This window comes from Dendrobates tinctorius, unplaced genomic scaffold (genome assembly GCF_039654945.1).
Source record: "Dendrobates tinctorius isolate UK_male_01 unplaced genomic scaffold, ASM3965494v1 ptg000011l, whole genome shotgun sequence".
NCBI lineage: Eukaryota > Metazoa > Chordata > Amphibia > Anura > Dendrobatidae > Dendrobates > Dendrobates tinctorius.
This window is the reverse complement of record NW_027361679.1, coordinates 46,142,718-46,162,941: the sequence shown is the minus strand read 5'-3', so window position 1 is coordinate 46,162,941 and position 20,224 is coordinate 46,142,718. Positions and strand designations below refer to the sequence as shown.

General features: G+C 48.4%; 2 protein-coding genes across 4 annotated transcripts in view; one reads left to right on the top strand and one right to left on the bottom strand.

Moving 5' to 3' along the window:
• MRPS18C (mitochondrial ribosomal protein S18C) overlaps positions 1–10,153 on the top strand; it is a 33,058-nt gene extending 22,905 nt beyond the window's left edge. For both annotated transcript variants that reach the window (XM_073541857.1, XM_073541867.1), the window contains exons 5-6: positions 9,920–9,979; positions 10,053–10,153. In XM_073541857.1, coding sequence (XP_073397958.1) covers positions 9,920–9,979; positions 10,053–10,117 — 125 coding nt within the window. In that variant the 3' untranslated portion in view covers positions 10,118–10,153. The remainder of the gene's footprint in view (positions 1–9,919; positions 9,980–10,052) is intronic.
• A 408-nt stretch (positions 10,154–10,561) lies between these two features.
• ABRAXAS1 (abraxas 1, BRCA1 A complex subunit) overlaps positions 10,562–20,224 on the bottom strand; it is a 32,862-nt gene continuing 23,199 nt past the window's right edge. For both annotated transcript variants that reach the window (XM_073541841.1, XM_073541830.1), the window contains exon 9: positions 10,562–11,105. In XM_073541841.1, the coding sequence (XP_073397942.1) occupies positions 10,708–11,105 (398 nt within the window). In that variant the 3' untranslated portion in view covers positions 10,562–10,707. The remainder of the gene's footprint in view (positions 11,106–20,224) is intronic.

Sequence of the window (20,224 nt, the reverse complement as noted above, 5' to 3'; positions counted from 1 at the left end):
TCTTAATACTAGGATACTGCTGCCCTGCCCTTACTGTAGGTGTTGAATTTCTAACCAATGGCCATTAAAAAGAGAGTGTGACAGGGCTGTGTTGTCCTGCTACGGCACACTTTTTATATCTAGCGCTGGTAATAGCTGATTTGTACTAAACCCATATTGCGGGCAGTGATCGATCATCAATATCATAAAAGAAAACCAGGATTTTTTGGGTTGCTTACCGTAAAATCTGTTTCTCGGAGCCTTCATTGGGGGACACAGAGACCATGGGTGTATGCTGCTGCCACTAGGAGGCTGACATTATGCACAAAAAAATTAGCTCCTCCTCCGCCGTATACACCCCACCGACCGGCAGGAAATTCCTCAGTTAGTGAGAAAGCAGTAGGAGAAGTAACGGAATAGATTGGTTACAGTTGAGTTGTTCGTTCTGTTTTCAATCGACAAACATAAGAACAGGAGTTGTAGAACATGGGAGGGTGCTGTGTCCCCCAATGAAGGCTCCGAGAAACAGATTTTACGGTAAGCAACCCAAAAAATCCTGTTTTCTCGTTCGCCTTATTGGGGGACACAGAGACCATGGGACGTCCCAAAGCAGTCCCTGGGGTGGGAAACAAACTTCCATCAGGCCAGTGGACTCACCACCGCGGCCTGCAGAATCCTTCTACCTAGGCTGGCGTCCGCCGAAGCATAGGTGTGGACCCTGTAGAATTTCACAAAAGTGTGAACCGAAGACCACGTTGCAGCTTTGCAAAGCTGCAGCGCGGAAGCTCTGTGGCGCACCGCCCAGGAGGCACCCACCGCCCGGGTAGAGTGCGCTCTGATCCCTGAAGGAGCTGCACGATGCTTGACCCGGTATGCCTCCAAAATTGCCGATGTGATCCAGCGAGCAATAGTGGCCTTTGAGGCTGGGTGACCTTTCCTTGCACCGTCTGGAATGATAAACAGAGAGTCTGACTTCCGCAAGGAAGATGTCCTGGCTAGATAGACTCTCAATGCCCTGACCAGGTCCAGCTTGTTCAAGGATCGCTCCCGAGGATGAGCTGGGCTCGGGCAGAAGGATGGCAGAACAATGTCCTCATTGAGGTGAAACGAAGATACCACCTTCGGAAGGAAAGAGGGCGGAGGCCGCAGAACTACCTTGTCCTGATGAAGTACCAAGAAGGGAGAGCGGCAAGAAAGGGCCGCTAATTCCGACACACGTCGGATGGAAGTAATGGCCACCAGAAAGGCCACCTTCCAAGAAAGGAGGGCAGGGAAACATCCCTGAGAGGTTCAAAAGGAGGACCTTGCAGAACCCCAAGAACGAAATTAAGATCCCAAGGATCCACGGGCGCTCGGTACGGAGGAACCGTGTGAGCCACACCCTGAAGAAAGGTTTTGACCTGGGGCCGGGAGGCCAGCGTCTTCTGAAATAAAATGGACAGTGCCGAAACTTGACCCTTAAGGAACTGAGAGCAAGCCCCGCATCCAGCCCTGTCTGAAGAAACGCCAGAACAGAAGGAAGCGAAAAAACCATGGCCGCAATGTCATTGGCCTCACACCAGGAGAAATAGGCTTTCCAAGTACGGTAATAGATCTTGGAAGAGGAAGGCTTTCTGGCGCGGATCATGGTATGAATCACTCGATCAGAGAATCCTGCCCGTTTCAAAACCTCGGTCTCAACAGCCACGCCGTTAAATTGAGCGACCGAGAATTGGGGTGGCAAATCGGGCCTTGCGACAGCAGATCTGCCCTGTCGGGAAGCTTCCAGGGGGCGTCCGCGAGAAGGTTGACAATGTCCGCGAAGCAAGACCTTCTGGGCCAATTCGGGGCGATGAGGACGACTGGAATCCTTTCTGCCTTGATTTTCTTCAACAGCTTGGGAAGAAGAGGCAAGGGAGGGAACAGGTAGGGGAGCTCGAACTGTGACCAAGGAACGGCCAGAGCGTCGGCGCCCCCTGCCAGGGGGCCCCGAGACCTGGACACGAATTGTGGTACCTTCCTTTTGAGGAGAGACGCCATGAGGTCTACGTCCGGGGTTCCCCACCGACGGCAGAGCAGATGAAACACCTCCGGATGTAGGGACCATTCCCCTGCCGCGAGACCCTCGCAGCTTAGAAAATCGGCGGCCCAGTTGTCCACGCCGGGAATGTGAACCGCGGAAATTGTTGGAACAAAGGTCTCTGCCCATTGAAGAATTCTGGACACTTCCGCCAGGGCTGAGACACTCCGTGTCCCCCCTTGTCGGTTGATATACGCCACCGCTGTGGCATTGTCTGTTTGAATCCTGACAGGCAGGCCCTTGAGGCGCCGTTCCCAGTGGACGAGAGCCAGAAGGATCGCTCGTATCTCTAGGACATTGATCTGCAGAGCTGATTCCTGAGTCGACCATCGACCCTGAACCGTGTGATTGCGGAACACTGCACCCCAGCCGATGAGGCTGGAGTCCGTTGTGACAATCTGGGAAGAAAGGACCGCCCCGAGAGAATGAGGGGAGACGTCAACCACCAGTTGAGAGACCGCTTGATCCGGCATGAAAGACGAACCGGACGATCCAGAGACAGAGCCGACCTGTTCCACCTGGACAAAATGGCCTGCTGGAGGGGCCTGGCGTGAAAACTGGGCAAAGGGAACTGCCTCTATTGCTGCCACCATCTTCCCCAGAGTCCTCATGGCTGTCCTGAGAGATGAAAACCGTGCGATCTGTAGTGATCGGACGCCCTGCTGCAGGGAAAGAATCTTGTCTTGTGGGAGAAATACCCTTGACCGACGAGTGTCGAAAAGAAGGCCCAGAAACACAAGGCGTTGAGTAGGGATCAGACAGGACTTTTCCGGTTGACGATCCACCCAAAACTGGACAGGGTGTCTAGAACGATCGCCACACTTAGGCGGGCCTGATGAAAGGAGGGAGCCTTGATCAGAATATCGTCGAGATACGGAAAAAGAACAAGACCTCTGATCCTCAACAAGGCCATCAACGCCGCCATAATCTTTGTGAAGACCCTGGGAGCGGTGGCGAGCCCGAAAGGGAGCGCGACAAACTGATAATGTTCGTGGTGAATCGCAAACCACAGGAACTTCGGATGTCCGGGAAACATGGGCACGTGTAGATAGGCATCTTGGATGTCTATGGAACACATGGATTCCTGCTCCTCCATGGAGGCAATCACCGAGCGAACCGACTCCATCCGGAAGTGGCGGAGGCGAACTCTCTTGTTGAGTAACTTGAGATCCAAGATGGGTCGAACCGCCCCGTCCTTTTTCGGCACCACAAACAGGTTTAAATAAAACCCTGTGAATCGTTCCGATTCGGGAACGGGCACAATCACCCCGGAGCTGAGGAGAGAGGCGATGGCTGAACCGAACTCCAGGATCAAGGCAGGATCCCGTGGCGGACGGGATTGGAAGAAGCGATCCCGTGGAAGAGAAACGAACTCTATTTTGTATCCTGTCGATACAACCTCTCTGACCCAAGCGTCCTCTACTGAGGCGAACCAGACGTCGCTGAAGAAAAGAAGTCGACCTCCCAATTGGAAGGGACCCACGGAAGACCGATGATAGTCATGCGGACGTAGACCGTCCAGATCTAGATCTGGGTGGTCTTCCCTGGGAAGAGTGGGACCGCCAGGACGGAGTGAGCCTGAAGGAGACCTTCTTTCTTTCCTGACGTGCTTGTGGCCTTTGCTGGTTGGAAGGGTTTTCCGCCGCATTGAAACGGCGGAAAAACCGAAAGTGACGGAACTGACGCCTTGGAGGAGGTCTGCGAGACTTGGATTGGGGGAGAAGAGAACTCGTACCTCCGGTAGCGTCCTTAATAATCTGGTCCAATTGGGACCCAAAGAGACGCACTCTTTGAAAAGGCAGATTAGTCAGACTTTTTAGAGGACAAGTCCGCCTGCCAGGCCTTGAGCCAAATTGTACGTCGGATTGCCACGATGTTGCTTGACGCCTGAACCGCGCAAGATGCGGCATCCAAGGAAGCAGAAAGCAGATAATCCCCCGCATGGGAAATCTGATTGGCGAGATCGGCCAAATGCTCCGGTTGTGCCTTATCCAGAATGCCCTGCCGAAGGTCCTCTGCCCAAGCGGATATAGCCTTTGCTGCCCAAGATGAAGCAAAGACTGGACATACCGCCGCAGATGCCGCCTCGAAGGCAGACTTTGCTAGGGATTCTATGATTCTGTCATTAGAATCTTTTAGAGACGCTACACCCGACAGCGGAAGAACAGTATTATTAGAGAGTCTGGATACGGGAGGGTCCACTGAAGGAGAGGCGGCCCAGTTGTCCGTGAGCTCTTTAGCAAACGCATACAGCACGCCGAGACGCTTTCCTCTTTGAAAGCGTCTAGTCGGATCTTCCCTTTCCTTGGTAAAAATCTTCCCAAACTCGGAATGAAAGGGAAACACCCTAGAAGGTGTTTCCGCCCGTCTGAACGAAACCTCCTGATCTGAGGATTTCGCAGGGGCGTCAGTGATGTCGAAGGTATGGTAAATCGCGGCAATGAGGTTCTGCACCGTAACCTTCATGTTCGCATCCTGATCCGAATCCAGCTCTAAGACCCCTTCAGATTCCGAAAGCGCTTCACCTGACTCGGGAGAGGAGGCCCGAGAGGGAGACTGCTGGGGAGTATGGGGTGAGGTAGGGCGAGTAGAGGACTCCGCCTGGAGATCCTGCCTGGGTCTCTTGCGACTGACACTGGCTGGCTCAGATGGGACGTCCTGGGACGTGCTAGGTCCCGCAGAAGCTCCCAAGGGCAACTTATCCAGAACGGCTACTAGGGACCAAGACACCTTGGTGAGGTCTGCCACCGACTGTGATAGGGAGGAGGCCCAACCCGGCAAGGGGGGCTCACTCACCCCTGGGGCTATGGATGGCTCCTGAGCGGCGTCGGGCTGTGCAGGGGAGGGCCGAAGAGCGGGTACGATCAGCCGTAGGGATAGACATTGTGAAAAACTTGAGGTAGTGCCGGAAGGTTGGGGGACAGAGGGCGGAGAAGGGTCAGTCTGCCGTGCAGAACTACTCACGGTCCGGTGTCCCCAAAAGCGATGCTGCTCGACCTGTCCGGGGATGCAGATCAGAGAGAAGTCCGGCTGGCCGTCCCAAAGAGGCAAAAAGCTGCTTGCAGAAACTGCACAGGGGCTGGGGAGCCTCTCCAGCTGAGTCCGGCTGGCAGGCTGTGAAGATGGCGCCTGCCTGTAGAAAAGCGCGGGTCCCGGGGAAGGGCGGTCCTCGCAGGGTTAATAATTGTTGCCCTCTAGCCATATGCTGGGCAGGAGAGGGAAAGGCGGGGGGAGGGCCTGTGGAGAGCAGGAGTGAAGCCCGCTTAGTAGAAAGGGGCGGGGGGCGTGGCCGCGACGCTGCGGTAGGCCCGAACACAAGCCGGGGCCTAAATTAGTTGCGGCGGCCGCCTGTCAGCAGGGGGTCGGCGCGGAAGACGCGTCGCAACACCGGGCCGCGTCCCTGCCCAGAACTGCTCGACCCCAGCGCTACCCCTGCCAAGATGGAAAAAAGGGGGAAGCACAGAACGAGGCCCGTGAAGACCCGGGGCCTGCATGGATGCGGTGACCGTGGGGGGATGCGGGGCGTGCAGGGACCCTAACGTGGTCCCCCTGGCGACCGCTCCAAGAGAAAACGCCGGGGGAAGACTGACATACTCACCCAGGCAGGGGGCCTTACAATAAAGGTACCTGAAAATCCCACGCTGTCTGTCTCTATGAAATCCGCGCCTCATCCAACCTTCAGGCTCTGGTAGGCGAGATGGGGGGAGGCGGGGGGCAAGGACCGTCCGTGCGGCTGGCACCTACTTGTGCGAGGCTCCTGGTCCTGCTCCGGAGACCTATGAGGATACGGGGTGGCAGTACACGCCGTACTCATAGTCTCTTTGTGGGAGTACGGATGTGACTGTTCACTTCGTATCCCTCCGGAACCTGCAAAGAAACGACGCACACTGAGGTAGATATGGGTCTAATAAAAGACCCGTGTCCACCTCCTACTGACACTAAGCTAAACTGAGGAATTTCCTGCCGGTCGGTGGGGTGTATACGGCGGAGGAGGAGCTAATTTTTTTGTGCATAGTGTCAGCCTCCTAGTGGCAGCAGCATACACCCATGGTCTCTGTGTCCCCCAATAAGGCGAACGAGAAAATCTTTTAAAAGGTTTGGAGTGCAGATTTCTGAATCCTCAGAGCGCGGATCGCACGCTGTCTTGATTCTCCAGTGCTGCCGGCAAGAGCGACCAGTCACGTAATATGCAATTTGCATATATCAAGCTGCATTTCAACTAGATGTGCGCGGCCTTGTTTAATACAACTGAATTGAGCAAGAACAAGCACATCTATAGTTGGCTCGTGCTTGCCAGCACCGAAGAATCCTGAAAGCGAGCAATAAGGATTCAGAAATCTGCAATCACAGTGTCTGCAGACTTTCATTTTTTTGGCTGAGAGTGGCTTTGGGGTGTACCATTGTGTGTAGGTGAAATTATATATACAGTGGCATATACAAGTTTGGGCTCCCAGAATTACTGTTGTTGTGAACAGTTAAGCAAGTTGAAGATGAAATAATCTCTAAAAGGGTAAAGTTGAAGATGACACATTTCCTTTTTATTTTAGGTAAAAATTATATATATTTTTTCATCGTTTACACATTTTAAAATTTCAAAAAGGAGAATGGGCGATGCAAAAGTTTGGGCACCTTTTGGAGATTTGTGTGCTCAGATAACCAGACCTTAATTAGCTTGTTAGGGTTATGGGTTGTGCACTATGATTGTAAGGAATGGTCAGGTGATTAAAATTACCCAGCTTTATATAAAAAAAACAAAACAAAACACTGTTGCTCATGGGTTCTTCTAAGCAGCTGCCTACCACTCACCTGGTGGAGGCCCACAAAGCAGGAAAAGGCTATACGAAGATGTCAAAGCAGTGTCAAGCTGCCTTTTCCTCAGTTAGATATGTTCAGTCATATGTTAAAGTTTGTGCACCCCTATTAATGTTAACCTTTTTTCTTTATAACAATTTTGGTTTTTGCAACAGCTATTTCAGTTTCATATATCTAATAACTGATGGACTCAGTTATATTTCTGGATTCAAATGAGGTTTATTGTACTAACAGAAAATGTGCAATCTGCATTTAAACAAAATTTGACCAGTGCAAAAGTATGGGCACCTCAACATAAGTGACATTAATATTTCGTAGATCCTCCTTTTGCAAAAATAACAGCCTCTAGTCGCTTCCTGTAGCTATTAATGAGTTCCGGGATCCTGGATGAAGGTATTTGTGACCATTCCTGTTTACAAAACAATTCCAGTTTAGTTAAGTTTGATGGTCGCCGAGCATGGACAGCCCACTTCAAATCATCCCACAGATGTTCAATGATATTCAGGTCTGGGAACTGGGATGGCCATTCCAGAACATTGTAATTGTTCCTCTGCATGAATGCCTGAGTAGATTTGGAGCAGTGTTTTGGATCACTGTCTTGCTGAAATATCCATCCCCTGCGTAAGGCTAGTTTCACACTAGCGTTTATTCGACGCAGCGCACGGCGCCGCTAAGCCCTGCCCCCTGCCCGCCCCATCCGGTCATCGCCGCCTAGTATCGCACATGGACGCTTGCGATCTGCGCACCCTATCTTTAGCATAGGGTGCGCAGATCGTGCGCTAGTAGGATTTTGGCGTGCGCTGCGCACCTTCAAAAGTGCGCAGCGCACGCCAAAATCCTACTAGCGCACGATCTGCGCACCCTATGCTTAAGATAGGGTGCGCAGATCGCAAGCGTCCATGTGCGATAGTAGGCGGCGATGACCGGATGGGGCGGGCAGGGGGCGGGGCTTAGCGGCGCCGTGCGCTGCGTCGAATAAACGCTAGTGTGAAACTAGCCTAACTTCAACTTCGTCACCGATTCTTGCACATTATTGTCAAGAATCTGCTGATACTGAGCTGAATCCATGCGACCCTCAACTTTAACAAGATTCCCTATGCCGGCATTGGCCACACAGCCCCAAAGCATGATGGAACCTCCACCAAATTTTACTGTGGGTAGCAAGTGTTTTTCTTTGAATGCTGTGTTTTTTAGCCTCCATGCATAACGCCTTTTTGTATGACCAAACAACTCAATCTTTGTTTCATCATTCCACAGGACCTTCTTCCAAAATGTAACTGGCTTGTCCAAATGTGCTTTTGCATACCTCAGGCGACTGTTTGTGGCGTGCTTGCAGAAACGGCTTCTTTCGCATCACTCTCCCATACAGCTTCTCCTTCTGCAAAGTGCGCTGTATTGTTGACCGATGCACAGTGACACCATCTGCAGCAAGATGATGCTGCAGGTCTTTGGAGGTGGTCTGTGGATTGTCCTTGACTGCTCTCACCATTCTTCTTCTCTGCCTGATATTTTTCTTGGCCTGCCACTTCTGAGCTTAACAAGAACTGTACCTGTGTTCTTCCATTTCCTTACTATGTTCCTCACAGTGGAAACTGACAGGTTAAATCTCTGAGACTACTTTTTGTATCCTTCCCCTGAAAAGCTATGTTGAATAATCTTTGTTTTCAGATCATTTGAGAGTTGTTTTGAGGAGCCCATGATGCCACTCTTCATAGGAGAATCAAATAGGAGAACTACTTGCAAGTGGCCACCTTAAATACCTTTTCTCATGATTTGATACACCTGGCTATGAAGTTCAAAGCTCAATGAGGTTACAAAACCAATTTAGTGCTTCAGGAAGTCAGTAAAAAGTAGTTAGGAGTGTTCAAATCAAGAAAATGATAAGGGTGCCCATCTTTTGCACCGGTCAAATTTTGTTTAAATGCAGATTGCGCATTTTCTGTTAGTACAATAAACCTCATTTGAATCCAGAAATATAACTGAGTCCATCAATATATATGAAACAAATAGCTGTTGCAAAAACCAAAATTGTTATAAAGAAAAAAGGTTAACATTAATAGGGGTGCCCAAACTTTAACATATGACTGTAATCAAGAAATAGCAGTTAACAGGAACAGTGGAGGTCAAGATAAGGTCTGGAAGACCAAGCAAAACTTTAGTGAGAGCTGCTCATAGGATTGCTAGAGAGGCAAATCAGAACCCCCGCTTGACTGCAAAAGACCTTCAGAAAGATTTAGCAGACTCGAGTTGTCGTACTTTGTTTTACTGCTTACAGCCACCTGCAGAAATATGGCCTTCATGGAAGAGTCATAAGAAGAAAACCTCGTGTCTGCACCATAAAATTCAGTGTCAGAAGTATGCAAAAGAACATCTAAACAAGCCTTATGTATTTTGGAAACAAGTCCCGTGGACCAATGAGGTTAAAATATAACTTTTTGACCACACTGATCACAGGTATGTGTGGAGATAAGGGCACAACATTTCAGGTAGAGAACATCTCGCCAACCAGTAAGCATGGTGGTGGGTGGATCATTCATGCTTTGGGGTTGTGTTGCAGCCAACGTCATGGGGAACATTTCACTGGTAGAGGGAATAATGGATTTAATAAAATTTCAACAAATTCTTGATGCAACTATAACACCAACTGTAAAAAAGCTGATGTTGAAAAGATGGCTTCTACGAATGGATAATTATCCTAAACACACCAATATCCACAATAGACTACCTCAAAAGGCGCAAGCTGAAAGTTTTACAATGACCCTCACAGTCCCCTGATCTGAACATCATTGAAAATCTGTGGCTAGACCTCAAAATAGCAGTGCATGCAAGACGACCTAGGAATCTCACAGAACTGAAAGAATTTTCCAAGGAAGAATTGAAAGACTCTTGGCTGGCTACAAAAAAAGCATTTACAAGCTGTGATACTTTCAAAAGTCTTTAAAGTTAGGCCTTGGGGAGATCATTTCTTCTTCAAATTGCTTAACTGAAACACAACAAAAGTAATTTTGACCTGGGGTCCTCAAACTTTTACATGCCACTGTAACAATTGCATTGTTACTTCTATTTCAGGGTTATGTGGTCTGAAACAAAGGGCAGTAGCTAAAGCCATTAAAAGGGCGACTATTATGGGTAAGTTGTGGTTTGAGCCGTTTTCTTCCCGTCATGATTTTATACATAATAACGCATGAAATTTGTCTTCTAGGGTTTATGCCTGTCACATACAAGGACCCTGCCTACCTCAAAGACCCAAAGATTTGTGAAGTTTAATAAGTGTTTTGTTAATTAAAGATTGTTTTGGAAATATTTGTGGATATTTATTGACCATGGGAACCTAAACCCAACTTACCACTAATATTAGCAAAGGAGTTCATTATCAGTAAAGACACTAAAGTTAGAAAATAAATTTATTGCTTTTAAGTAGTGATGAGTGCAAGTGCTGGTTACTCGAGTTTGCCTAGGGTGCTCGGGTATGCACAGAGTATCGTGGGTGCTCGAGTGATATGTTCAAGTTCCTGTGGCCATATATTTTGCGGCTGTTAGACAGCCACAAAACACGTGGGCATGGGGACTCAAACATGTAACTCGAAAACCCGCAATACTCGGTGCATACCCGAGCATCCTAGGCAAAGTCGAGTACCAAGCACTTGGGCTCACCACTAGATTAAAGATAAGCATCCTTGCAACAAACTCATGAAGCGGACAAGTACAAAATGGAGAATATGAAGCACTTCAGTATATTTAAGATATAAAAACAAATTATTTCACTCCAGCAACTAAAAAAACGTGTTCTTCTAAAGCAGCATTTGCTGTAAGAGTTGAGCTCACATCTCAGGTCCTGCCATTCCTATTTGAAACTACTAAAATGTGGGTGATTGTGAACTCGTCCAGTCAATTCTTAGCTGCTCAGAGTCATCTGTTTCGGTGCCACTACTGAACAGTATTCGGTCATCAGTGCTGTTCTTCTGTTGTGTGGTACTTCTTGTCGTCGCTCTTAGTAAACAAGCTTTCCTTTTTAGAGGTGGTCTTTTTCGCTTGCCAGCTTTCTGCATAGAAACTTTAGAGAGGTCACCAGGTTGAAGTAATAAGGTAAGATTATTCAGATCAGAGCAGCTATGGTTGGTGTCACAGATGTGTGGTATGGTCTCCCCATGCACAGTGAGGGAGGAGGACTGTAGAACAGCAAAATTAGGGAAAAACTTGCGCAAAGCTTGACACAGGAACACATTTTCTTCGGGGAGTGACAATTCTTTCTTGCCTACAATATAAAAGGTGTACTATTAAACCTACTGATGCTGAACAAAACAGGCTTTTTCTCCTGAAAAAAATCATAAAGCCTTTTAAAGTTGATTAATGGGAATGTTACAATCATCTGTTAGAAGAGATTGTAGAGTTTGGGCAAGTCCATCAGACACTTCAGTTAAGCCAGGTTATGCCAATAGCCAGATCCACCATTGATTTATAATTTAACCCCCTTAACTCCTTTCCAACATCGGGCATCTATTTACGCCGATGACGGACTCCCTTCCTTTGATGTGGGCTCCGGCGGTGAGCCCACATCTTTCTCGGGACATGTCAGCTGTTTTGAACAGCTGACATGTGCCCGCAATAGCCGCTGGTGGAATCGTGATCCACCCGCGGCTATTAACCAGTTAAATGCCGCTGTCAAACTCTGACCAACATTTAACAAGCGCTTCCAGCAATCGCGCCGGAAATACAATCCGCAGCGACCAGATGTTACAGAATAGTGGAGGGGAGTTTATGAAATCCCGTCTCCACTATAAGTGCATGGCCACATTCGGCGGCCCTGTGTCACCGTACATGCGGCGTGTCTTTAGAGACCGTAGCTCTGTCTCCGCAAGAAAAAAAACCCAGTCTATGAATATTTCCAAAAAGGGGGTCAATAAAATAAAGCTCATCCAAAAATAAGTCATAAATACCCCCAAAAAAACAAAAATTGGATAAAGGAGCAAATAAGAAATAGATAAATACAAATTTTATTAATAAATATGTAGAAGACAACAGATAAGAGGTAAAAAAAAAAAAAAAATTCTTAGAATGATAAAGGGATAGCGACACCTAAGTGCCACGACCTAAAAGGTTAGCATACAAATCCATCAAAAAGCCAAAACAGGGTCAAAAAGAAAGGAATTTAGGTCTCTACAAGTAAAATTATACTCAACGAGAGTGATAATGCACAATAAAATCAAACAACCCATTTTTTTTTTATATAAAGGAACCAATAGTCATAATGTATAAAGTGACAAGTGCAGCAGCGTGGTCAAAGCAGACCTACAAATAAATAAAGGTCCATATATAATTTGGAAGGGTGGTTATAAAAACAAATGCAAGATAGGAGACAGTCACATAGTTTTAAATATATGACTCAAATATGTGCAAAAAAACATGGTCAGCTAGGCATGCATGTCATTCAATGCACCAACCTGATAAGAGACGTGGGTATATATATATATATATATATAATACACACACACACACACTCACATATTGTATATGCCGTATATATATATATGAAGGGTTTTTTTATTTTATTGTGCATAACCACACTCTTGCCCGCTGTTCATAACAGCTGACATGTCCCAGCTTTGAGGGGGGTTCACCGCCGGAACCCACATCAAAGCGGGGGGTACTCCCATCGAACGTACTAGTACATCCGATGGCAGTAAGGGTTTAATGGAAAATAGCTGGGATATGCTATACTTTTATGACTGAGTGTTCAACTTCTGGGAATCCCCTACTGGACAGCTCCTGTGTTATCAATTTAGTACCCCACAGAAAATAAATACAATGTATACTCTCCTTCCACTGTTAGTTACTGCGGTTCTCAGTGAGTCATGTGACCCATTCAAAAGACACTGACTGTAGCGCATCAATATTCCATCTAAGTGGACGCCCACTCTGATGAAATAGTGGAGACGGCAGCCTTTCAGCAGCCTATTGTCTTGATCAGACAGCTGTTTTTTTGTTTTGTTCTCTTTAAACCGTGTTCAAAATGGACAGTGAAGGATCAATGTAAGTTATTAGGTTAGTTCAGATGATTTTTTTCACACAGATGAAGAATCAGTGTATTTAAAAAAAAAAAAAAGCGCAATAATGTGCTAGTTTTTCCCATTTCCATTTTTTTCTTTAATTCCACTTTTCCCCCATTATAGCCGATGGGTGTGTAGAACAAAAATTGATTAACTTACTTAGACATTGTTTTTATGGCATCCATTATTAGCAAGTCCATTGCAAAGATTACATAGGTAATGGTATTAGGCTTTCTATATAACTGTGGATGTGAAAAAAAGGACATACTAAGCACCTTAGAGGTCAGGAATTATGAAAAAATAGGCTGGGTTCAAACAAGCGTATGAAAAAAATCATCTGATACCTACAGGTGCATCTCACAAAATTAGAATATAATCAAAAAGTTAATTTATTTCAGTTCTTCAATACAGAAAGTAAAACTCACATTTTATAGAGTCATTACAAACAGTGTGATCTATTCCAAGTGTTTATTTCTGTTAATGTTGATGATTATGGCTTACAGCCAATGAAAATCCAAAAGTCATTATCTCAGTAAATTAGAATAATTTATAACACCAGCTTGAAAAATGATTTTAAAATCCAAAACGTTGGCCTACTGAAATGTATGTTCAGTAAATGCACTCAATACTTGGTCGGGGCTCCTTTGGCATCAATTACTGCATCAATGCGGTGTGGCATGGAGGCGATCAGCCTGTGGCACTGCTGAGGTGTTATGGAAGCCCAGGTTGCTTTGATAGCAGCCTTCAGCTCGTCTGCATTGTTGGGTCTGGTGTCTCTCATCTTCCTCTTGACAATACCCCATAGATTCTCTATGGGGTTAAGGTCAGGAGAGTGTGCTGGCCAATCAAGCACAGTGATACTGTTGTTTTTAAACCAAGTATTGGTACGTTTGGCATTGTGGAAAGGTGCCAAGTCCTGTTGGTGAATGACTATTCCATCTCCAAAAAGCTTGTCGGCAGAAGGAAGCATGAAGTGCTCTAAAATTTCCTGGTAGACGGCTGCGCTGACTTTGGTCTTGATAAAACACAGTGGACCTACACCAGCAGATAGCATGGCTCCCCAAACCATCTCTGATTGTAGAAACTTCACACTAGACCTCAAGCAGCTTGGATTGTGTCTCTCCACTCTTCCTACAGACTCTGGGACCTTGATTTCCAAGGCCTACCTTAACTTTTTGATGATAAACTAATTTTGTGGAATGCACCTGTATAGGTCATTATCTCCTTAACTTTTGCTGTGTCTCTTGTACTGACACATATTGATGGGGGTATTGCCTAATAAACACCTAGAATAGCATGCTGGGACACACTGTCTGTCCTATGCAGTGAAGGCTTGTTTATATGCTTTTAAAATGGACTCTGTCAGACAAGAATGACTGTTCAAACCAAGTACAGTCGCTCTCTGCTTCATGGCGGGAGCCAGCCATATAAAAACACCTTTTCATCTTTTTTTCCATCCATCTCCTCTTTTTTGGCTCTAATTCAGAGCTGTGAACAAAGGAAGTGGGGGTGGAGATTCAGGGGAAAATAGGGATTTTTGTGTACTCACCGTAAAATCCTTTTCTCAAGAGTCATTCATTTGGGGACACAGAGACAGTGCCTGTTATGCTGCTGCCACTAGGAGGACACTAAGCAATCAGAAAGAAAAAATTTAACTCATCCCCTGCAGTATACACCCCGCAGCTGGATGAGACATCTCCAGTTCAGTGAAAAAAGCAGTAGGAGCTTAAACAGTCAACAGTAACGAACTATGTCAAAACCTAAGAATGCTACAAATGAGCCAGTAGGCTAAACAGGGCGGGTGCTGTGTCCCCCAATGAATGGCTCGGAGAAAAGGATTTTACGGTGAGTACACAAAAAATCCCTATTTCTCCTATGCCTCATTGGGGGAAACAGAGACAGTGGGACATCCTAAAGCAGTCCCTGGGTGGGGAGCATACATCTGCTAATACCCCATGTACCTCTGAGTTAAGACTGAGGTACTGCCACTTGCAGGATGCGTCTGCCGAGAGCTGCATCTGCAGAGGCCTGAGAATGAATTTGGTAATGTTTTGAAAAGGTATGCAGACAGGACCAAGTCGCAGCCTTTCAGACCTGTTCTGCCGTGGCCTGGTGCCGAATGGCCCACAAGGCGCCCACTGAACGGGTAGAGTGCGCCTTAATCCCCGCAGGGACGGGCGCGTTCCTGACGGTAGGATTCCTGAATCGCAGAGCTAATACACCTGGCTAGCGTTGCTTTGGACGCGGCTAGGCCTTTCCTATGCCCCTGAGGAAGTATGAACAGGGCATCTGACCTGCGGAAGGGAGCCATCCGCGAGATGTACCGTCTCAGCGCCCTAACCACATCCAGGGTGTGGAGGGCTTTCTCAATGCGATGGACTGGTGCCAGACAAAAGGAAGGCAAAATTTCCTCGTTGAGATGGAAAGAGGAAATGACCTTGAGCATGAAGGACGGGGACGTTCTGAGAACCACCTTGTCCTGATGAAAATTCAGGAACGGAGAACGGCAGGACAGAGCTGCCAATTCCGAAACTCGTCTGATTGACATGATGGCTACTAGAAAGACCACTTTCCAAGAGAGGATGGTCAATGACACGTCCTGCAGCAGTTCAAAAGAATCCTCTTGTAAGGCCCCGAGAACCAGGTTAAGGTCCCATGGTTCTAATGGATTACTATAAGGAGGGGCTACATGGGAGACTCCTTGAATAAACGTCCTCACCTGAGGTTTGGTGGCAATTCTTTGTTGGAAAAGCACTGACAAGGCCGAAATTTGGCCCTTGAGCGAGCTAAGCGCGAGACCTGATCTTAGTCCGGATTGAAGAAACGCCAATATTCTCGGAATGGAGAATACCAGAGGGGAACGACCATGATCCTTGCACCATGAAAAGAATATTTTCCAGGTGCGGTGATAGATACGTCTGGATACGGGCTTCCTATCACTAACCATGGTGGAGATGACGTTGGGAGAGAATCCAGCCTGTGCTAAAATCCAGGATTCAACAGCCATGCCGCCAAAGACAGGGCCCTGGAGTTCTGGTGGTAAATCGGGCCCTGAGAAAGCAGATCCAAGCGATCTGGAAGTCGCCAGGGAACGTCGGCGACTAGCTGTATTAGTTCCGCATACCATGCTCAGCGCGGCCAATCTGGCACGACTAGGATCACAGGCACTCCCTCTGCTCTGATCATCTTGACGACCCTCGGAAGCATGGTTACTATCAACCATCTTACTGGGAGAAAAGACCTTCCTTGATTCAGGGAGGACTTGAGTTCACCACTTGAGGGCTTGCCTAACCCACAGGGACAGTAGGATCTGACGTTCCAGGGAGAACGGGTTCCTGTCCCAAGCTGACAGCAACTGCTGTTGTAAGGGACGCAGATGGAACTGTGCAAACGGAACTGCTTCCATGGCAGCTACTATTTTTCCAAGGACTCTCATGCTGAAACGAATGGAGTGAGAAGCGGGATGGGAAAGAGTTCGCACTGCCTGTTGTAAAGCTTGCGTCTTTTCTGGAGGGAGAATGACCAAACCGCGGGAAGTGTCCAAGATCATTTCTAAAAAGGAGATTTGCTGAGCCGGTTTCGGGGAAGACTTTTCAAAGTTTATCTTCCACCCCAGACGTGAAAGTGTATTTATTGTTATCTCCACAGATTCTTCGCAGGCTGAAAGGGACGGACCCTTGATTAACAGGTCGTCGAGATACGGTAACACTACTACTCCCCGAGAGTGGAGAATGGCTATGACAGCCGCCATGACCTTGGTAAAGACTCTGGGGTCAGTGGGGAGTCCGAAGGGCAAGGCCACGAACTGGAAGTGTTCCTCGTGAAATGCAAAGCGCAGGAACTGCTGGTGAGACGGGCAGATCGAAATGTGAAGGTAAGCTTCCTTGATGTCGATGGATGCTAGGAACTCTCCTTTTTCCATGGAAGCGACCACTGACCGGAGAGATTCCATTCGGAATCGCCAAACCGTGAAGAACTGATTTAACAGTTTGAGATCCAGAATGGGACGCATCGAGCCGTCTTTCTTTGGAACCACAAAAAGGTTTGAATAAAATCCTCTGCATCTCTCGTGATGAGGGACCGGAATGATGACGCCGTCCCTTAAGAGAGCTTGAACAGCCCGAAGGAAGGCTCTTGTCTTTCCCTTGGGCGGAGAGGAAAGGAAAAAACAAGTTGGAGGGGGGAGAGGAAAACTCTATCTTGTATCCGGAGGACACTAGCTCCCTGACCCACTTGTCGTGGATGACTGCAAGCCAGGTGTGGCTGAAGGAAAGTAGACGGCAGCCTACTTTTTCGGCGTCTGCCGGATACCGCAACAAGTCATTGGGTAGATCTGAGACCTGGCTCCTTTGGAACCAGAAGCCCTATGTCTGGGTTTCCAAGGACGGTTAGGTCTGTACGAGACCTGGGAGCCTCTGTTCCTGCGCGAAGATGGACCTGATCCGGAAGAGAAGGATCAACCGGAGGTGTTGCGAAAGGAACGAAAGCGCGCCGGCTGTTGGTTGCGAAATGGCCGAGCAGCTTTTTGTTGAGTCAGAAATTTACGCTTCCCCCCCGGTAGCATCAGAAATGAGGATCTAGTGTCTCTCCAAAAAGGCGACCTGTTTGAAACGGGAGAGAAGTCAAGGATCTTTTGGATGCGGCATCCGCCCGCCAGTCACATAGCCATAGGGCTCTTCTAATGGAGACCGCATTAACGGCAGTTTGAGCCGCGCAGTTGGTGGTGTGAAAAGAGGCGTCCACTACGAAGTCCGCTGCGTGAATTATCTGCCTGGCGACCGCGGTTGCTTCTGGAGGAAGATTGGTGTCCTGGAAGGAGGTAATCAAGACCTCTGCCCATTGCTTTTGTGACCCAAACTGCCGCGGAAGATGGAAAAAGCGCTGCTCCTGAAGCTTCAAAAACTGAACGGGCAAGGTAGTCAATCTGACGATCAGAGGGGTTTTTGATTGATGACCCCTCGGACACAGACAGAAGTGTCTTTGAAGCCAGGCGCGATACAGGTGGGTCCACCGGAGGAGACTGTAACCAATCCTTCATTAGGTCTGGGTCAAAGGGGTATTTAGCCTGAGTTGACTTGTGCCCTGTGAATCGCTTATGCGGACGATCTCTATGTTGCTGAACCACTTCCTTAAAGTCCGGATGGCTGGTAAATAACTTACGCACGCACTTGGCTTTCTTAAGAGAAATAGGATGTGTTGGAGCGGGAACATTATCCTCATCCAACTTCAGGATCTTGTTAACTGATTCTATAAGATAATCAAGTGACTCTTGATCAGATGGAGGATTTTGAGGGGCAGACGTGTCAGAATCAAAATCAGAGTCGTGCTCGCTGAGAACTCCAGTAGAGGGAGAGCGAGAGATAGGAGCCGCAGATGCAGAAGCGCGAACAGGGCTAGAGGAAGCGTCATGGGTCCGCTTTCTAGAGCCCCGACCATCCCTTCAACGAGAACGGCCCCTGTTGGCGGACGGTTCCCTTTCAACGCCAGAGCTTTCCTCGGGGGGTAAGGACGCCTTATGGTTTAAAGAGCCCTCGCGAAGGGAGAATACAGCCTGGGTCAGAGACTCTACCAATCGTTTCATGGACGCAGCCCACTCAGGGGTACTAGACGCAGGAGACCCGTCGGCAGCGGCGGCAGGGGGTGATTGAGCGCAGGTCCGGGCGCAGGCCGGGTCGCAGTCAGTGCAGAACGGATTAGTCTGTGCACTAGGTAAGCCAGCCTTGCAAGAGGTACACACGCAGTGTGCTTTTTAGCAACCCGCTTCGCTTCCTTAGCTTGAGACATAGCGCTCCTGAAAGGGTTAACGGCAGAGTCTCCTGCAGCTGCAGGGAACGTGCCGGGAAGGGGTTAAGCTTTGATCTGGGGTAGATGCAGCATACCCGATCCTATCTTGTGTCCCTCGGGAGGAATGGCGGTGGCCCTGCGGTGACACCCGGTATTCGGCTGCTCGCCTCACAGCTTGTGTCCAGCTGAGGAAAAAAGGATATGGCCCCCGAGATTAGCAGCGCGCGTCTCGTACTGGCTGAAAGGCGCCAAAGCGAGGGGGGAGGCACCAATAGCGCGGGCGGCGCTATTCAAATTGCGGCCTAGTAGGCCGGAAAAGCCAGGGCCTGGATTTTGAGCCTACCCGAGGTAGGGGCCGGGGCGGCGCCATTTAAATTACGGCCTAGCAGGCCAGGAAGCCGGGGACTGGAGCGACGGTGAGGGCCGCGATGGGCACTGAGAACTCCTGGGTGCACCGCCGCTGACTACATCAGCGCTACTCCCGGGGGACAGGACCCGACCGCATACCTCCACTCCAGCGTTCAGCACTGTCCGGTCCTCTATGCAGGCTCTCATCCTCCAGGATGAAGCAGACATGGAGGAGTTCTTAAAGGGGCCACGCTCAATCGACCCTCCCTATGATACGGGGATGGAGAGCTATGGGGCTGATTCAGGGCCTATGTAAGCGCTGTCCCAGTCTTCTACATTACATGCGCCTGCCCTGGACGGGAACTTCCATCAAGCATCATCGCCAAAGGTAGAGGAATCAGCCCCAAAAACGTCGCAGGAAAGGTACTTGAAGGGTTACTCCACATGCTTGCCTGTTGTTGGTTCGGGGGAGAGCGGGCCGTAAAAAAGGAACCGTCGCCCCCTTCACTCTGTTAATTAAAAAATAAAAATTTACAGAAAAATTCAAAATTAAAATAAAAACGGTGGGGTCTGAAACCAGACCCAACTGCCTCCTACAGACACTAAGCAAGAACTGGAGATATCTCATCCAGCTGCGGGGTGTATACTGCAGGGGAGGAGTTAACTTTTTTCTTTCTGATTACTTAGTGTCCTCCTAGTGGCAGCAGCATAAAACCCATTATCTCTGTGTCCCCCAATGAGGCGTAGGAGAAAAAGCAGGTGAAGGTGTATATGAATGATTGGCCCCACCGTGAAGCACAAAGCGGTGGGACTTGGTGTGAACAGTTATCCTGTGCTGTACTGAGTCCTTTAACTTGTATGGATTTTGTCTTGTTTGGTCTGTATAATTGTATTAAAAGGGCATCAGTCAGCACACTTTTGCTATTAATCTGAGAGCAAATAATGTGTCTCAGTAGCTTGCTGTTGTTTCAATAAAGTCAGCGTTTTATCAGCAGGAGATTATCACTGCATGAGTACAGTATATACTCGTGTATGAGCCGAGATTTTCAGCCCATTTTTTTGGGCTGACAGTCACACACCCCCCCCCCCCCCCGGCTTATACACGAGTTAAATACGGGGGGGATCGGCGGGGGAGGGGGAGCGGGGGTGTCAGATCATACTCACCCTTCTCTGCTGCTCCCCTGCTTGTTCCATG